Source organism: Eschrichtius robustus, chromosome 10 (genome assembly GCF_028021215.1).
Source record: "Eschrichtius robustus isolate mEscRob2 chromosome 10, mEscRob2.pri, whole genome shotgun sequence".
In the NCBI taxonomy this organism is placed as follows: domain Eukaryota; kingdom Metazoa; phylum Chordata; class Mammalia; order Artiodactyla; family Eschrichtiidae; genus Eschrichtius; species Eschrichtius robustus.
In genome coordinates this window covers 4,165,405-4,184,044 of record NC_090833.1, presented here as the reverse complement: position 1 = coordinate 4,184,044, position 18,640 = coordinate 4,165,405, and the positions used below count along the sequence as shown (strand labels likewise).

The 18,640-nt window shown below is 50.9% G+C and overlaps 1 protein-coding gene across 1 annotated transcript in view; it reads left to right on the top strand.

Moving 5' to 3' along the window:
* CFAP77 (cilia and flagella associated protein 77) overlaps positions 1-18,640 on the top strand; it is a 133,691-nt gene extending 115,051 nt beyond the window's left edge. The window contains exon 6 of the mRNA XM_068553728.1: positions 18,518-18,640. Coding sequence (XP_068409829.1) covers positions 18,518-18,640 — 123 coding nt within the window. The remainder of the gene's footprint in view (positions 1-18,517) is intronic.

Here is an 18,640-nt window from a genome sequence, read left to right as displayed (position 1 = left end):
TCCCCGCAAGCCCTCATCCTTCCTCTACAGCCCCGATACCCACCGACATTACATAGTCATTCAGTCACTAAAGTATGAACAAATTGACTATATTTTCATTTGGCTTCTGGGTTCAGCCCCACTGCTTTAGAATAATGGCCCAAGCTATTAAGCTAACAGTTTGATTTACAAGCTCTTGGGCTCTGAACGCTGGGATCAGACTTCTCTCTTTGTGGAAGACTAACCCTGCCTCGGGTCTCCTGGGCCCCTGACTCACTAATAGAACAGGAGACGGTAGGGGAAAAAAAATCAGCAGTCAGCCAAGCAGTGACGCCCAGAGATGCAGCTGATTAGTGAAAGCTGCTGAATCTAAGAAAAGGATTTTCTTGCCCACCTTTAAGCTCTCTTACAAATCATAGCTGGCTGGAAAGTTAGCTCTCTGTTAAAGCCCCAGGGCAGGCTCTCAGCCCGTCACCCTGCTGCCGCCACCTCTCCAAAGGGCCCGCACGGTTCAAATAAAAATGGACCGTTCTCTGCATGGGTGTCTCAAGCCCCAAAGTCACTCCTTCCAGACCCAGGAAGGGCAGATTCCAGATGGACTGCCCCTCCCTGAGGTCCCTGCACCAGTGATGTATTTTAAGAATCCTGTCGGTCTGTTGCCGCAGAATAAGAATCATCCCAGGTTGCCGCGTAGGGCACTGAGAGCACGGATGGAATATGTCACACGCAGAACGGGGCAATAGGAAGAATGATTCAGAGGCTCTAATGCTCTTGAAATGTCTTCCCTAAATACAGATTTCCCCCTCCCGTTATAAATCAGATCAGTATGCAGAAGGGCTGACTCACCGAAGGAATAAAAGCAGGGGCTTAATTGGTTTCACATAATCCGGCACCTCGGAGAGACAGAATTTTTAGGCACCTGCTCACGAGGTGACATTGCTGCTCAAATCCCGGTGAGCTGAAGCTCTGGGGGATGGGAACAAGAGGAAAAGGGGCCGGGGCCGGGGGTCGGGGGGAGAGGAGATAGCGGCAAAATTTCTGGTGCAGCTGGAGAAATCTTGAAGTCTGAGGGAACCTGGGTCATGGAGGGAGGTGGCAGGCATCATGCGGGATGTGGGAGCCGGCACTTGTAACGGAACAGCCCTGCAACCTGGGGACCCCCAGCCTGGCTGTCCCCTTAATCTGTCGGGCACCCCTGGGAATTTTCAGTTTAATCCAGGAAGCACTTCACCCCCCACTGGGTGTGAAAATATTTCCAATTTCGTGTTGACAATCAACCGGAAAATAGACTAAGACGGCTTGTTTTGACATCAGGCATCTATTTCTAATCTCTGGAGATAGCTAGAATCTCATGTTGAGTTTTGGGAGTTGATAGGACTTTCCAGGTCCCCAACTGCTTCTTCCAGCTCATCCCCAAGAGAATAAATCCCCCATGATCTAAAGAGAATCTCCCGGGCTTAAGAAGGAGTTCGGGTTAACGTCTGCCACCTCTGGAATAACTTCCTCCATGTCTCCCTCGTTTCCACATGTCCCCACTTGTCAGCCTCTGTCACCAGGCACCAAGGCTGCGGGAGTGATGGGGTCCAAGCCGCCTGGCACGTGGCCAGCAGGAGGGTCCCGCAGATAAACAACATTCGATGATCTACTTGGATAAAGTCAAGGTTCATTCAAACTGAGGTTTGTCAAAAGTGCAGGCGAGATGAATCCAGAGGCCGGTATCCTCATATCTACAAGCCGCGTGCGACACACAGCCTCCCTGGTTTCCCTCAGAGATGCAAAGTTCATGGGCATCAGAGAACATAACACGTCGGGGAGGAAGGAAGATGACGGGGATGTTTTCTTGGCTTCTTCCCTTCCTCTCCTCAAAGAGATCCTGGGAAATGATGCCTTAGCAGTGCAAACAATGTGGGTAGTTGGACCAAAGTCCGCTGGTTGGAGGTGCAGAGGGAAGGGTGTCCAAGAAGATGGCTCCCCCAGATGACAGCACAAAAACCACACCCGACAGCTCACACATCCCAAGCGCCTCTTAGAGGCCGGGCTGGGTGCCTCGATGGATGGTCTCGTTTGGTGTCCATGCTCACAGAAACCAGAGCTTGGAGGCTTCAAGTCACGTGCCCCAAGGGTCACCGTTAACAAGTGGCGGGTGGTGTCTGAGCCCTCTGGCTGGCTGCCTCCAGGCCTCAGGCCCTGGAAGGGTCGATAAATACCAAGGACCTGCAACTGAGGTCAGGGGCCAGTGGGGGCTAAATGCAGGACCTGGGAAGGAAAGTGAAGGGCGGTCAGGAACTCGGGTGTTTATAGGTGTCCAGAGGGTCGTGGCCAGCCCTGCTCTGGCTGATTTAAGCCCTCACAATAAACGAAACTTCCCACTGCCCTGATAGCCTTTAGACCGCGACAAAACCCCGTAGCATCTTTTAAATGGCAGCTTGGCCCCAAAGCTAAAGAGGAAAGAGGCCATTGATGGAGGTGGGGGGGCGGGAGTCAGGCTTGCTGTATCAAAAGGCCTGAGGCAGAGACGGAGCCCAGCAGGAGGGCCTAGCCTGTGGGCTCGGAAACCACACAGATGCTCCAGGTCCCATCCTGCCTCGGGCCTGCCTCTGCATCTGCATCTGTAAAGTGGGGATCATGATAGCATCAAGTGAACCGTGCATGTAAAGCACTTGGCACTGGCCTGGCCAGGGGAAGGTCACAGAGCAGTAACATCTCTGGGTTGGACGGGGCTTTGCCATCTGCTTCTCTAGATGAATGGTTCTCAGACTTGGCTGTGCCTGGGGTCCTCTGAGGAGAGGCTTAAAATGCAGATTCCAGGGCTCCACCCAGGACCCTGATCCAGTGGGCCTGGGGTAGCCGCCAAGCCTGCGTTTTCAACAAGCAGCTCCTCAGCTCCCTGGGTCAATGTCAATTCCTCTTACACAGATATGTTTAAAGCACGCATTCCCCAAGGCAGGCTGTGCCCTTTCATACATTTGCCATAAGGCAGGTTGGGGCTTCAGAAAGAAACGTCCTATTGGAGGCAAGCTGTCGTCTGTTAAACAGCCCTAAGGATTATGAACGTCTGTCTCAATCTGCTCAGACTACTCTCACAGAATACCATAGGCTGGGTGGCTTAAACAACGGATATTTATTTCTGGAGGCTGGAAGTTGGAAATCAAGGTGCCAGCATGGTCAGGATCTGATGAGGCTCTCTTCCTGGCTTACAGATGGCCACCTTCTCGCTGTGACCTCCCCCGGCAGAGAGAGAGAAAGCAAGCTCTCTGGTGTCTCTTCCTAAAACGGCGCTAATCCCATCGTGGGGGTCCCACCCTCATGACCTCATCCAAGCCTAACTACTCTAAAAGGCCCCACCTCCAAATACCACCACACTGGGGGGTAGCGCTTCACATATGCATTTTAGAGGGACACGATTCAGTTCACAGCAGCTTCTTTCTCAAGTTCAGTCCAAGTCTGCCTCCTCTATCTCCTTCTACCTGCCGCCTCAAGGTTGTGTTTCTCCCTCTGGAGCCCCATGGAACCACATGCTTCCCCTTCTAAGTGACAGCCCTGCAAATACCTGAGGTCAGACACTGTTTTGTCATCGATGTCCAGGTTCTGGATGGTTCCTTGGGGCAGCGTTCTGGATGTCGATAGGTGGGACCCTGTGTTGCAGGGACAGTGGATTGCCCAGATGCTGTGACCTCTGCCACCCAGTATGCATTCTCTACCTTTGTCCACCGTCACAGACGATTTGTCAACTTGGACTGCCTTTCTACGTATTTTTGAACAAAATTGTGGGTACAAATATTGCAGAAAATAAAACCCCTCTTCTATTGATACTTAGAGGTTTAGCTGAGCAAAGGAGCTGGAGAGGATCCTTAAGGATGCTTGAATCTCAGAGGCGTTTCTAAGGGCTCTGTTGCCTTATCCCAGGTTCCTAAACCATCCATCCATCCATCCACCCGGGCTTTGTTGAATGTCCACAGGGCGCCCCCTAACAGTCGAGTAAGGTCCCCTGTCTGTTGGCATTTCCCTGGAACGGTGTCTGGAATATGGCATCAGCATCTTTGCTGTCTAGTTGAGGACACCTAACTCTAATATTCCTATCTGTGACTTGACAGGCTCAGCCTCGTCAACCACAGAAAGAGTCTCCTCCTTCTTAAGAGATACTGGAAAAAATATCTTCCCGCTCATTATTCTAATAAGAGAAAAGGGGAAAGACAACACCAAGCCCCACCACAGTGTACCCCGCCCCAATGGGCCATGGGCACGGCACAGCCGAGTACGTCCCCGGCTTCCCTGGAAGCAACACAGGAGTTGTTCAACAGCCAAAATGAATAAGCGATGAGGCACTGACGGGCACTGCACGGACGGCTCAGCAAAGGACTTAATTTGCAACCGAGCACAAAATCAAAGACTCTGTCAGCCGAGGAGGAACCGTGTGCCTGGACAACCACCTTGTGCTACCTGGGAAAGCATTGTCAGGTAAATTTCCAGAGAAAGTAATTAAGGAATCCCCATTGTCTAAATGCAGCAGCAAAATTGGAAGCTCTGGAATTTGATGCTCGCCAGGGATCTGGTGTCTCCTCCCAGCTTGATCCTTCATCACAATGAACAGTCGAAGTTTATGAAGAGATCGGCTGGTGCGTCTCCCCCTTGCTCTGCCGAAGATACTCTCCGGCACCGCGTGCTCCCGCAGGCATTGTCTTGACGGGGAAGCGGTAGGCAGCAAATGAGATCGCCGCTTGTGGGACGGGGGTGAGATTAATATACAAATATATAGCCCTCTCTGAGATCTGGCAGGCGCCAATGAATATTTATCAAGTACCCACAGCTAGCACGATACTGCGTGTCAACGTGGAGAACATATAGTCCGCGGCGTCGGGGAGTCTACCCTCTGACTCAAAAGCTACAGGCAGATAGATACTCCGTGCGCTCGGGGTCGGAGGCCCCGCCCGGCTCGGGAGTTTGGGTTCATGTTTACAGCCAGCGGCCTCCTCTTTCTGAGACGATGAGGAATTCTCAAGCCGGCATCATCGTTACCGCGGCCTCCACGGGGCGGGTACCCAAGCCTCTGGGGCCCACCCCATTCACAAAGGTGCTCCATCAACACATCTCCTTCCCTAACCCCCTCCTTAGCGCTTCCTTGAGTTTAAAATAACAGAAGTCCATTAAAGTAAAAGAAGTCCTGCTGTCCATAGAGGCTTAGAGCCCATCGTGACCATCCATATCCTGATATTTCTAAGCGGGGTGAGCGGGCCAAGCATCCCGCTGGAATCGCGCACTGCCCCCTCGCAGGCTGAGCCCCTCCAGCCGAAAGCCTCTGGGCCACCTCCCGGAAGAATAGTGCCAGCCGGTGCCCATCTTCTGGGCTCTGAAAAGGAAAGGGGAGACCTCCCCCGCCTTCCTGGCAGCTCCGCTTGTCACGGTGCTTGCTGACAACCCCATTGAAAACAGCCCTCGCTGCCGCTGTGAAGCCTCTTCCTGTCTCCCATTCACTCCTTCCTCAGACGGTTTTTGAAAGCCGAAAAGTCTGGAAAAACACACACTCCCCCCAGCCCACCCCCCGGGCCCATCACCGAGGGAGAAGGGGCGGCAGGCTGGGTGAGCGGGCCTGCCCAGCGTCCTCACCTGGCCCCATGGTGCACCGCCTCCAATTAAATCAAAATGGTTTGTTTTTAATGGTCTTTTACACTGACAAGTGGGCGATCATTTTGGGCCCACGAGCTGTCAGGGAACTGAGGCAAATCCTCCGTTGATAATGCCCAATGCTTCCAATTAGGAGCTGAGGCCGCTCCTGGCGCACTAACGATTCCCCAGCCGCCCCCCAGGCCCCTTTGGCGCTGGCTGTTTCTTCTTCCTTCTCCACTGCAAATTACTGACACAAAACGGAAGGCCCCGCGTCTCCTCCGCCACGCCAGGCCCGGGCCCTGTTGGGCTTAATGAGCCGATGGAAGTTTCGTGGCTCCGGCGCTAAATTCTTTTCTTGTTTGACAGCTGCTCGGCTAAGGCGAGTGTTGACCTTATAAAAGATTTAGTGTTTCTCATTATTTTCTGTCAAGCTTCACAAGTGATGGCTGTGCGGTTATCATTTGCATCCTGGGGTGCGTGTGCGTGTGTGTGTGGGCGCGCGCGCGCGCGCGCGTGTGTGTGTGTGTGTTGGACGGGGCTCCGAAATGGGGACGGGGAAGCGGGAAGGGGTCTTTCTCTCCCCAAGTTGCATTTGGGTCCCGCACACCAGCTACTGGCTTGACATCCTTCTCGGGCTGAGGTGTTTCAAAGAGAAGGCAGGATGCAAAGCCGGGAGGACGGATGGTTCGATGGCTTCGGGGCCTCCCAGATGGAGCTTTGGTGGAGGCACCTCGAGGCTGGTGGACTCCCAGAACCTGGGGGCGACAGCCCAGCCAGGGACGGACGTGCTGGGCAAAAGGATGGGCTGCGGTAGACGCGGTCCTGAGGACAGTTTTAGGGCTACACTCAAGACTTCATCACGGGGAACTCACTCTTTTCTTATAGGCCCCGTTGAAAGCCATCACCGGCAAGGTTTTTCTCTCTGCTCTGCATCCTAAATGAGGATTTAATGTTTTTAAAAAAGCAGAACCGATTTTTTTAAGTGGCACGTATTATTGTCCCCTGTGGGATGACTATGGGAGCATGTGTTAGTCTTTACTTGGCTCCTGCACCCACGCCAAATGGGGGCCGCTCTATAAATAACAAGACTCCAGGCAGTCCACGCTGGCTGCCCCATCTCCCCTCTTTCATTCCCTGTGTTCTCCCCTCACTCTAACCTACCCGCTGGTCTTCCCAGGTGAGGGTGCCCCGAGGTTGCCTGAAGAGGGAGAGAGACTGTTAAGGGCAGGTGAACCCATGGATGTCTTCTCCCAGGGGTTCTGAGTCTTTGTTCCTCCTTGTTACCGTGGGAGACTCGGTTTTGATCCTCTTAGAGCAAATACATGGCACCCTCTCCCTTCCACGCCCATGGCAGATCTTGCTAATCAATCACCGCACACTTTTTCATGGGCCTAGATTCAGCCTGAGAATATTTTATGACAGAACATGGGCGTCAGCCGCCATCACGGGAAGTGCAGCCTACTTGCCATCCCTGCCTTAGAGGGGCCATTTAAATCAACTGCTAAGGATCCTAAAAGTCCTTGCCTTTTTATGCTACATCAAGATGATTTTTATATAAAAGGAAATAAAATATAGCCCACCAAAGGAAAATAGATACATTGGACTTCATCAAAATGAAAACCTGGGCTTCCCTGGTGGCGCAGTGGTTGAGAATCTGCCTGCCCAATGCAGGGGACACGGGTTCGAGCCCTGGTCTGGGAAGATCCCACGTGCCGCGGAGCAACTAAGCCCGTGCGCCACAACTACTGAGCCTGCGCGTCTGAAGCCTGTGCTCCGCAACAAGAGAGGCCGCGATAGTGAGAGGCCCGTGCACCGCGATGAAGAGTGGCCCCCACTTGCCACAACTAGAGAAAGCCCTCGCACAGAAACGAAGACCCAACACAGCCATAAATAAATTAATTAATTAAAAAAAAAAAAATGAAAACCTTCGGTGCTTCAAGTGATGCTATCAAGAAAGTGAAAAGACAACCCCCAGAAGAGGAGAAAATATTTGCAAATCAAATATCCCATAAGGGACTTGCATCTATGAATATAAATATTACTCTTACAACTCAGTAATGAAAAGATAACCCAAATTTTTAAATGGTCAAAGGACATGAATAGATATTTCTCCAAAGAAGATATACACAAATCACCAATACACACATGGAAGATGCCCAAAGTCATCAGTCATTAGGGGGATGCAAATCAAAACCTTAGTGAGACACTGCTTCGTACCCAAGAACTAGGATGGCTGTAATAAAAAAAGACAATAACAAGTGTTTGCAAGGACACAGAAATCAGAACACTAATACATTGCTGGTGAGAATTTAAAAATTGTGCAGCCACTTTGGAAAACACTGTGACAGTTCCCCAAAAGGCTAAACTCAGGGTTTCCGTGTGACCATGTGACAAGAAATTCTGCTCTTAGGTGTATACTCAAGAGAAATGAAAACACACATCCGTGCAAAAACCTGTACATGAATGTCCCTAGCATCATTATTCATAATAATCAAAAAGGGGAAATAACCCAAATGTCCATCAACTGACGAATGGATAAACAAAATGCGGTAGATCGTACAATAGGATATCACTCAGCAATAAAAAGGAATTAAAGAGTGAAACATGCTACAGCGTGGATGGACCTTGAGGATGTGTTATGTTGAGTGAAAGAAGCCAGTCACCAAAGACCATGCACCGTATGATTTCATCATTAGGAAATGTCCAGAATAGGCAAATCCATAGAGATAAAAAGTAGAATAATTGTTGCCAGGGGCCAGGAGGAGGGAAATGGGGAGTGATTCCAAAGGGCACAAGGTTTCTTTGGGGGATTATGAAAATATTCTAAACTTAGATTATGCGGGTGGTTACACAACTCTATGAATGTACTAAAAATCATTGATTTATGCACTTTTTTTTTGGAAGAAAAATTTTTTCTTTTTCTTTTTTTTAAATTTTAACTTAATTTTTATTTTATATTGGAGTATACTTGATTTACAATGTTCTGTTAGTTTCGGATGTACAGCAAAGATTTATACACTTTAAAAGGGTGAATTTCATCTCAGCAGAGCTGTTTAAAAAAAAAAACTTGAAAAAAAAATAGCCCACCTGAGTCAGACAAGTACTCATCGCCCAGATTCTGTCTTTGGAGCCTTGAACAGGGTGATAATTGGGCACCGAGAAATAGCCTCAGATGGTGAGGGAGGGTCTCGTGTGTCCCCAGCCTCCCCAATGAGCTATTATGACTCTCGCTTAACCTGCAGCCTATTAAACTTAGACACTGAAGAAGCAGGGGTGGGCACCAACCTGGAGTTTTTTTGAAAATTCAAACACCCCGCCTTGGTATTACCCTATTATTTATCTACCAGCACCTGGCAAGCAGATTCATTGTTCAATTTTGATCTCAACTGCTGCTGACTAGCCTTAGCTAATCCTTGGGAATGATCTAGAGATATTGTTTGGCTTCTGGAAATAGCAAAACGATTCTTATGTTCAAAGACATGCATGACTCTCTTTTCTTCTGCCGCAGTAAGCCTCAAGAACTCCACAGTCAGTGGAGGAGAAACCTGGTTCCAGGTCTGGCTTTGCCACTTGGTAGCTGGGTCTCCTTGAGCCAGTGTCTTAACCATCCTGAGAATCAGTTTCCTCTCTTGTCAAGTGAGGGTGGTACCCCCAGCCCTTCACCTGACACGGTCCCCTGAGGTCCCACGTTAGACCTTGTGGGCCGGCAGGATGTTTGTTTTTCTAAGCCCAGGTTTGGATGTTCTTTGAAAACACAGCATGTGTCAGCAGGGCGGGTCAGGCCCTGTGTCCTTGCTCCATCTATTTTTGGACCACAGAGAAATTAGAGCCGGTGGCAGAATAACAATTTAGGGGACCAGATGTCTCAGGAGAGACTGCCACCCTCGTTAATTACTTACACTACAGACCTGCTACATCAGAGCCTAGGACCCACCGTGCCCGCCGACATCCTGCATGGATTTGTGTTCTACGGGGCCTCTGACCTCCAGCTGCCCGAGCTTGGCAGAAATTACTGACCTGGGACTGATTCATAATTTTCAAGTACCTCTCATTAGAGGAGACAGCCCCTCAATCTTTTAAAGCAAAATCTCTCCCAGTCACCTGAGCAGTTGTCGCTTAAAAAAAAACTAAACTAAAATCTCTATAGCTGTCATTTTTTTTTTTTTAGCTCTTTGGGAGATTTTTTTTTTTTTTAATCTGGCTATTTTTTCCTCAGATCCTACCTTTTTGCCTTCTCGGCCCCCAGACTTGGCCCTGGAGGACTTGGTGTCCAGTTGGGGGACCGCTGTGAGGCTCATGAGAGGGGCCTGGATAGCAGCTGGCCCGGCTGCCCCTTTTAGGAGGATGTGTCGGGAGGATCGTGGGAAAGCTGCTCAGTTTGTGAACCTGACTGGTGGGTGGGTTCCTCCCGCTGGAGGGCACAAGCCAAAGTCACACACCACTGGTGGTGACACTCCTTTTGGCAGCAAAACTCTGGATTCAGATGGAATCAAACACAAATCTCCAACAAACAGCTCTCGTAAAACAGAGGAACTGTTTCTAAATTGCAGGTGTGTGGAGGGAGAGACCTCTGGCCCTGTGTCACTTCTCCAAAACGCAGTTTGAAAATCACCTCTTGTGTTTTCATCTTAAAAAGACAAAAAGGCAATACTGCCTTACAGATAAAACCGAAGCACCCTCTGCTTCCCCGTTCTCACCCCCTCCCTCCCAGAGGCAATGCCAGGCATGACTTCCGGGCACGTTCTTTCCTCCCATTACTTTCCGTTTAACTAGACTCATGCACAGGCTTGAACAACACAGGGGGATCTTTTCGTAGGTTTTACGTTTTTCATGTAAATGGCATCATACTTACGTTCCATCTGTAAATGAAACTTTTTTCCATGCAACGTTGTGTTTTTGGTTCAGCTGGACCTGGAGCAGCCCTGTTCACCAGAACTTTCTGAGATGATGGACGTGCTCTGCAGCTGCCCTGCTCAATGCAGTAGCCCACGTGGGCACACGGGCTTATGGAGCCCCTGGAATGCGGTTTGCGGGACAGAGCGACTGAATTTTTCATTTTATTTCATTTTCGTCGGACAGGCCCTCTCTGGAGCGGTCATTTTAACTGATGCCGATTATTCCACTGCGTGAATTCACCACCTTCGGTATATCCAGTCCCCACTGATGGGCAGGTGGTTGTTTCCAGGATTTTGTATCATGTTGTAATGAGGATTCTTGTACACATCACTTGGTGGACCTTTTTGAAGGTCTCTCCAGGGTATGTACCTAAACATGGACTCGTGGGGTCATAGGCTCCAGCCTTTCTAGCTGAAGCCAAATCCCTCTCCAAGTGGTCGTACAGATGAGCACCGTCTCTAGCAGTGTATGAAAGTTCCCATTTCTACTGTCGGACTTGTGACCATTATTACCAATCTGATGGGCGAGAAATGGTATTTCTTGCTTTGTTCCCTGATGACATACTTTAGGTTGAGCCCCTTTCCCCGTGTCTGCTGGCCTTCAGATTTCCCCTCCGTGACCTGCCCTGTTCATCCCTTCTGTCTGTTTTTTTTTTTTTTTTTTTTTTGTCGCCGTGGGACTGCAGCACCACTTTCACCCTCACCTCATCCCCACCTTATCCTTCAAGTCTCTGCTTGTATGTTATTTCCTCGGGAAGTCTCCTCTGGCCCCAAAGTCTGAGTTTTTCAATTCTCTGTATTATAAGCTCTTACAGAATCTGGTACTTCTTTTAATAGTTAGCACAACTGGACTTCCCTGGCTGTCTAGTGGTTATGACTTAGTGCTTCCACTGCAGGGGGTGCGGGTTCAATCCCTGGTCGGGGAACTAAGATCCCACGCAGCCAAAAAAAAAAAAATAGTTAGCACAACTATAAGCGAGTAATTAGTTGTGTGATCATATTTTTATTACTAGTTTCCTGGCTCTATGACAGTAGAGGCTTTCTAAATTCTCCCTGAATCATGGTACCTAATGTAGAGTCTGGCACACAGTGGGTACTCAATAAGTATTCAATAAGTGAAATAATGAGCACATAGATGAAAGGGCAACGGTCACACCTTATCCCCTAACCCAGATCACATGGACACCTTCTCTATAACGGCACCAGTTTATTCCACGTAGCGATTTTCTGTCGAAAGTGGATCAGACTTTTCAAACGAGCATAAAAACTCAACAAATACCAAAAGGCCTGATTCACGCAGATCACTTTGGCACCAAAGAAATAAAATTAGAAATCGGTCACAAACGTAACTAACAAAATTGCCTGGAAATTTAAAACCATATTTATAAATAACCTCAGGACCAAAGAAGAAATCCAAACAGAAATGTGATAGAGATTAGATGAAAAGAGAACCGAACAAAAATAAAGGTAACTCAAAACTTGTGAGATGAGATAAAAGAACATGTAGAGGGAAACACAGTTGCCAATGCTATGTTGTATAAACGTTAATACTAGAAAAAAAAGAAAGATTAAAAGGTAATTATAGCTAAGCAGACAACTCTAGATGCTAGAAAAAGAACAACAGAGAAACTTCAAAGAAGGAAACGATGAAGTCAAGAGCAAAATTAATGAAATGTCAAAGGCACAATTAAGGGTATCAATCAGACGAAAAGTTGGCTCGTTTTAAGTAGATCAGAAAAGCACAGATGCTTTCAAATGAATTGGGAAATGGGATCCAGGAATCTAGATCCCCAGGGGCGGAGTGGGGCCCACAGTGGGCAGGGCGTGGACCTCAGGAAAAGGCGATGGAAGTGTCTGCTAGTGTCAGCTCTGCCCAGGACCACGGAGACCCTGGGAGAATCGCTTCCCACTTTTGGGTCTCGGGTTTTCCATCTGTATCATGGGAGAGTTGGATTCAATGATCTCCGAGGTCTCTTCCAACCCCAGGTTTCTGGGAATCTTTTATTCCAGTCTGGTTGCAGAGAGGCAAAGGGTGTTATCCAGGGAGGGGATTACGATCCTAGGACCAGTGTTGAATGCAAATCTTTTTGAAGATCTGCCAGTTGCCCACCTCCTCCCTTTCCTCATCTCTGTCCCTCAGTCACACTGATTGGCTTTCACTCCCTCCCATTTGCCCAAATTTGCTCAGGGTTTGGGCTGTTCCCTCCCATCTAGGACATTTTTGCCTTCCTCTAACACTGGATAGCTCTCTCATCCTCTCTGGAAAGAACTTCCTGCCCCCCAGATGGAGTTAGAATTCCCCAGTCCACAGTCCTATTAAATTGCCACTAGACAATTACACATCTAGTGTGTTTAGCGGCCACCTCCCAGGCCATCTTGCAGGGTCCACGTGGGTCTGCCTTATTCACCAGCGTATCCCCAGGGTGTACTGTGCAGTGCGGGCACCCGGTCTGCACTTATCTGGGCGATGTATTGAGATGCTCCCCCTTCAAATAGGACCAGCACCTTCGCCAACCCGCCCGTCCTGCTCCCAGGGCTGCTGGTGGGCCAGTGGCGCTCGCCTCTTATTTGCCTGCACTGACCTAAGAGTGGCCCGGCTCCATTCAGCAGAGCTGCCTCCTGCCAAAGCCGTTACAGTTTCTTAGCTCCAGGCGGAGACAGGCTGCAGATGGCTTAATTTAGAAGCATCTCAGAAGGAATTCTTGCTCCACACCTCTTCATCCTTTGACTCCGGGGCTCCACAGGGTCGTGACCACAAGCGCTTGAGGCCTGACTTGTAATTGGGACCCGCATCTCTGGCTGAGCTGCTATTTTAGGAGGAGAGAGCGTGCGTGTATGCGCGCAGGATGGGAGCCACACCGTTCCCAGCAGGGCCTTTCACTTGTCTCATTTCCTGAGCATTTATTAAGAGAGTGGAGATTATTGATAAAGATCTGGGGCCAGGAATCCCACGGCTCTGGGTCTCTGAGACCTGGGGCAAGTGACTTAACCTTTTGGGACCCCTGTTTCCCCATCTGTAAAATGGAGACAACGTCTGGATACCCTGAGGCTTGTGTGAAATAAGTGCACTGCACCTGACAAACGGCAGGTCTGTTTCTGTAACAGCCTGAGGGTCCCAGTCACCAGTCTCCGGGACAAATGCTGCAGAGGGGCACCTGCTTCTTGGCACTCTGAAAGCTGGAACGCCCCTCTCCGTGGACTCCCATGTTCTGCTTGGGGCTCTGGGGATTTCATGGGTACAGAATAGGCCCCCTTTCCCTTCTCTTTCTAAAGAACAATCTCATGAGGGCAGGGGGTAAGCTTTTGCTTGAGTTAGCTCTCGGGAGAGTCGACCAGCCCCAGCAATTAAGCATCTCTTTCGGTTTTCACCTCCAGACTCACACACGACCCCTCTTCTCCTTCTGCTGTCTCCATTTCCCCTGCCGTACCTCCCTTCCACCTCCCTCGTCCCAATCCTTCCAGGCCCACCTGGCCTGAGAAGCCTTCCTTGACCACCTGAGACCAGGTGAATTCTGCCCTCTTCCTTCCTTCACTCTCTCGTTCATTCATTCACTCATCTGTTCACTCTTCCAACTTTGTTTCAACACTCCCTGAATGCCAGGCCCCATGTCAGGCACTGGGCGTCCTCAGGGAACAGGGCAGATGCGGACCCCACCTCTTAGGGCTCTGGGCCTGGACACTCACCTAAGCTCCCCTGGATCCACCCCAGGGATGACTTAACTCCAAGAGTCCGGCAGGAATGGGACTCCAGCGACATCGGGGACCACATACGACACGCCGGCCTCCCCCACGTCAGCCAGTGCTGCTGAGAACATAGTAGGTGTCAGGATGTGTGTGGTCAGCCCCTGGGGTGAACCTCCTATGCCCAAAACACCCCTTTGGAAAACCAGGGGAAAATGGAACTGGGAATGCCAAAGTACAAAGGGTGTGGCACTTCGCCTTCCCTGGCACATAGGTGCTTAATAAATAATTTTTTAGATGGATGGATGAATGAATATTTCTTCCTTGACAAAGTTTCTAAGTAAAAGGAGATTGCAAAAAAGAAAGTATTTCCTAGGGTTCCCTTTTATTTGTGTGCTGGTTTTAACCTGATTACCTCTAAGCTGAGCAGGCCCTACGGCCTGGATCCTCTACCTACTCAGGAGATGAGAGTGAGTTCTGAGCCTGCTGCCATCAGCACCACCCACCATCAGCATCACCCACCGTCAGTATCACCCACCGTCAGCATCACCCACCATCAGCACCAAATCAACACCACCCACCACCCACCATCAGCATAACCCACCATCAGCATAACCCACCATCAGCACCAAATCAATACCATCCACCACCCACCATCAGCACCACCCACCATCAGCACCAAATCAATACCATCCACCACCCACCATCAGCATCACCCACCGTCAGCATCACCCACCATCAGCACCAAATCAACACCACCCACCACCCACCATCAGCATAACCCACCATCAGCACCACCCACCATCAGCATAACCCACCATCAGCACCAAATCAATACCATCCACCACCCACCATCAGCACCACCCACCATCAGCACCAAATCAACACCACCCACCACCCACCATCAGCATAACCCACCATCAGCACCACCCACCATCAGCATAGCCCACCATCAGCACCAAATCAATACCATCCACCACCCACCATCAGCACCACCCACCATCAGCACCACCCACCATCAGCATCACCCACCATCAGCACCAAATCAACACCACCCACCATCAGCACCAAATCAGCACCACCCACCATTAATACCACCCAACATCAACACCACCCAGCACTCCTGCATGCTGAACTACTCAGGGAATGGCTTGAGGGCTGCATTTGTTTCCCGAGGCTGCCATAACAAACTACCAAACACGTAGTGGTTTAAAGAATAGAAATTTATTCTCCAACAGTTCTGGAGGCTAGGACTCCAAAATCAAGGTGTCAGCAGGGTCACACTGCCACTGAAGGTTCTAGGGGAGAAGGCTTTCTTGCCTTTTCCAGCTACTGGTGGCTCCTGGCGTTCCCAAGCTCTGGCTGCGTCACTCCAATCTACGGCTCTGTCTTCACGTGGACTTCTCCTCTGTCTGTGTCTTCTGTCTCTTACAAGGATGCTTGTCATTGGATTTAGAGCCCACCTGAATATTCGGGGTATTCTCGTCACAAGATCCTTAATTACATCTACAGAGACCCTTTTTACAAATAAGGTCACATTCACAGGTTCCGGGGTTAGAATGTGGATGTATCTTTTGGGGGTAGGTCACCATTCAACCCTTTACAAGAGCCACAGAGGGACGTGTAGAGTTGCAGAGAGGTGGACTTGCAGAGCTGTGTTTCCCTGTTAAGAACGACTGGTGACCGGGCCGTAGGGACAGAACTATTGCCACTCTGAATGCTACAGATGACCATGGAGGTCTAAGAGGCCCAGGCGGCTGGGCATCCAGATCAGCCAGGGTACCCAGGAGGCCTTACTGAGCATCTCTAGCTGCCTTCTGAGAAGCACGGGTGTCAGGAAAATCATGTCACTGTGTAAAAATTCCCATCCCTTGCTGGAGGGGATACAAGATATACCTTGGAAAGGCCTTTTGTTTATGGCTACTTTCCTCCTGCACAGTGTATTGGAACTTCTCTCTTCTCAATAACTTCTGTGAGGCCACTTGGCAATTTTTCTGAAACTGGAGATTGAGCTGAGAACACGATCGTGGTGTGATTGAAATGGGCTGACACCAGGCATTGAGCCTGGGTCTGGGTGGGGCTTCGGTGACTGTAGGAAGGGCCTGCCCGGGTGCACTCAGAGCTTTGGGATTGGGCTCAGGCCCTGCCCGGGTGACAAGAGCCCCGGACGATCCTGACGTATATCCCAGAAACCAGAAACCTGAGGCCGGAGCTGGGATGGCTCCCAGAAATGCCACCACACTTGCAAAGGGTCCATGCATCTCCTGCACTGTTTGTACGTTAGGACCTGTGGGTACTTATTTTCCCAGAGGAGAGGGTCATGGCTTTCTGAGGGTCTCCAGAGTCTCCACACCCCTCAGAGAGTGAAGGATGCAGTTTTATGTCCCGGAATGACTAACCCAATCTACTTATCACCATTTGATTTTTTTATGGGTTTCTAATAAGCATTTGCAGCCCCCAACCCCCTTTTCACCCCATGAGTGAGGTGCAGGGAGTCCCCCCAACTCCCTTGACACAGCATGAGTGGCAGCCAAGGCAGACTATTCTAGAAGGAATCTAGAACTTAGTGCCCAGGGGTTAGTGAGTGGGCGGTGGGTGCTAAAGCAGATTTTCTCTGCCACGGATTTCCCTCTGGGGCCAACCCTGGACCAAACTCTGCTCCGGGCCTCAGTTTCCTCACCTGTAAAATGAACATGGTCAAGCCGGATTCTGTTGTGCCCTCCCGTGACCTGACGTGCCTGCTCTCCCCTGATGGCAAGTATGGCCCCCTGGACCTGAGGTTTGGGTCTCACTGACCCTAAGCCGTGGCCCAGACCTTGGACTGGGGGTGTCTGACGGGGTCCGGAGGGAGGCAGCAGATGCAGGACCCAGGGAACCAGGAGGCCACGTCAGCTCTGCACCTGCGTTTTCTGCTGTCAGGAAACCGCTTTGGGCCATGAGCTCTGGCTAAGGGTCATGACATCCCCCCAGGCCCCTGTGCTCCCCGCATGGGGGACAGAGTGTGGGACGCCGAGCACAGAGACGTTCCCTACAAGTTCCTGCTGGCCTTCCCTCTACTTCCTTTTAATACCTTATCCTCTCCCAGTTTTTCTTTTCTCTCACCTTTCGTCACGGGAAGGCTGCCTGCAGCTCTGTGGTCTCGGCTAACCCCGTCCCCCGTGGTGGTGAGGGCACCCCCGGCCTGGCCCTTCGCCAGAGCCTGTGGCCATCCTGGCCGTGGGTCCTGCCTTATCCTGAAGTCACGGCAGAGCCTTCGGCTGCTCCTGCCGACCCTCATCCGGGCCACCATGTCGCCTTGTGGACTTGAGCTGCGGGGCGCCCCAAGGCCAGCACGCGTGTGGCCCCCTTAGCCTGGGAAAGCCCTGCTCATCCTACGAGCCTCCCCGTGTCCCCCAGAGAGACCCCAGACTCCGGGGAGGCTTAAACCCACCTACCTGTGCTCACTGACGCCCCCATCACTGCACCGATTCTCATGAAACAGCTGCGTAATTATCGCCCACGTCTGCTCCCCGCCCCCCCACCCCGGGAAGAGTGAGTCCCTCTCATTCATTGTGGTACCCCAGTGCCTGGCACAGAGCTGTGCTCAGTTAATATGTGTGGCCTGAACGAGTGAGTGAATGAATGAATGAATGAATGAACGGATGCATAAATAAACAAGCAAGCCCGAACCCTTTCTACCCCGTGCCTCCCTTAGTTATCCTAAAAGAGAAATGCCATTTTACGGGAATACTCTGGCATTTGGAGGTGGTGTAACAGACCCAGGAGGCAGGAGAGGTTTCCACTCACCACCATTTCTTGAGAGGCAAGCGCAGGCCAAAATACTGATTGCATAAAATTTTAACGACAGGGGCCCCCCCACTCCTTGGATCTGGCTCTGGTTCTGGCGCAACTGAGTGTTGGCCCCTGGAGTGCGGGGTGGCCTCAGATGGTCCTACGGTGACGGTGACGGAGCGCCAACCGTGCCAGGAAGCCCCCCTTGGAGAGGGCGGCTTGTTTGGGGTTTTCATGGTGGAGAATCAGCATGTGAAGGATAATGCTGGCTGTGAGGTCCCGCTGCACAGTGACCCCGATCCTTGGCAGGTGATATTTATCATGTACACGTCGTCCTGGCAACGAGCTGGACAAAAGGAAAAACAAGGGCACCGGCCAGCCCTGCTCTCGCACCCCTGTCCCATGTCACCCCTCACTTTACCCCGCAGCACCAGGACAGCACTTTCCCTTCACTTCTTTCCCTCTGACAGCGATTTTTATTATTACTCTAAGATGGAAGTAGGGGGCGGGCCAGGGAAGGAAGGGGAGCCCCCAGGCCGAGCCCCCGAGCACTCATGCCCACTGACCCGCTCTCCCTCTGTCCACAGGTGGGCCCCCATCTCGATACCTTCCCCACCGAGGCCCATCGCCAGAGAGCCTTCAAAGCCCACCGGGAAGAGTGTGCTGTGCGCCAGGGAACCCTGCGGATGGGCAACTACACCCACCCCTAA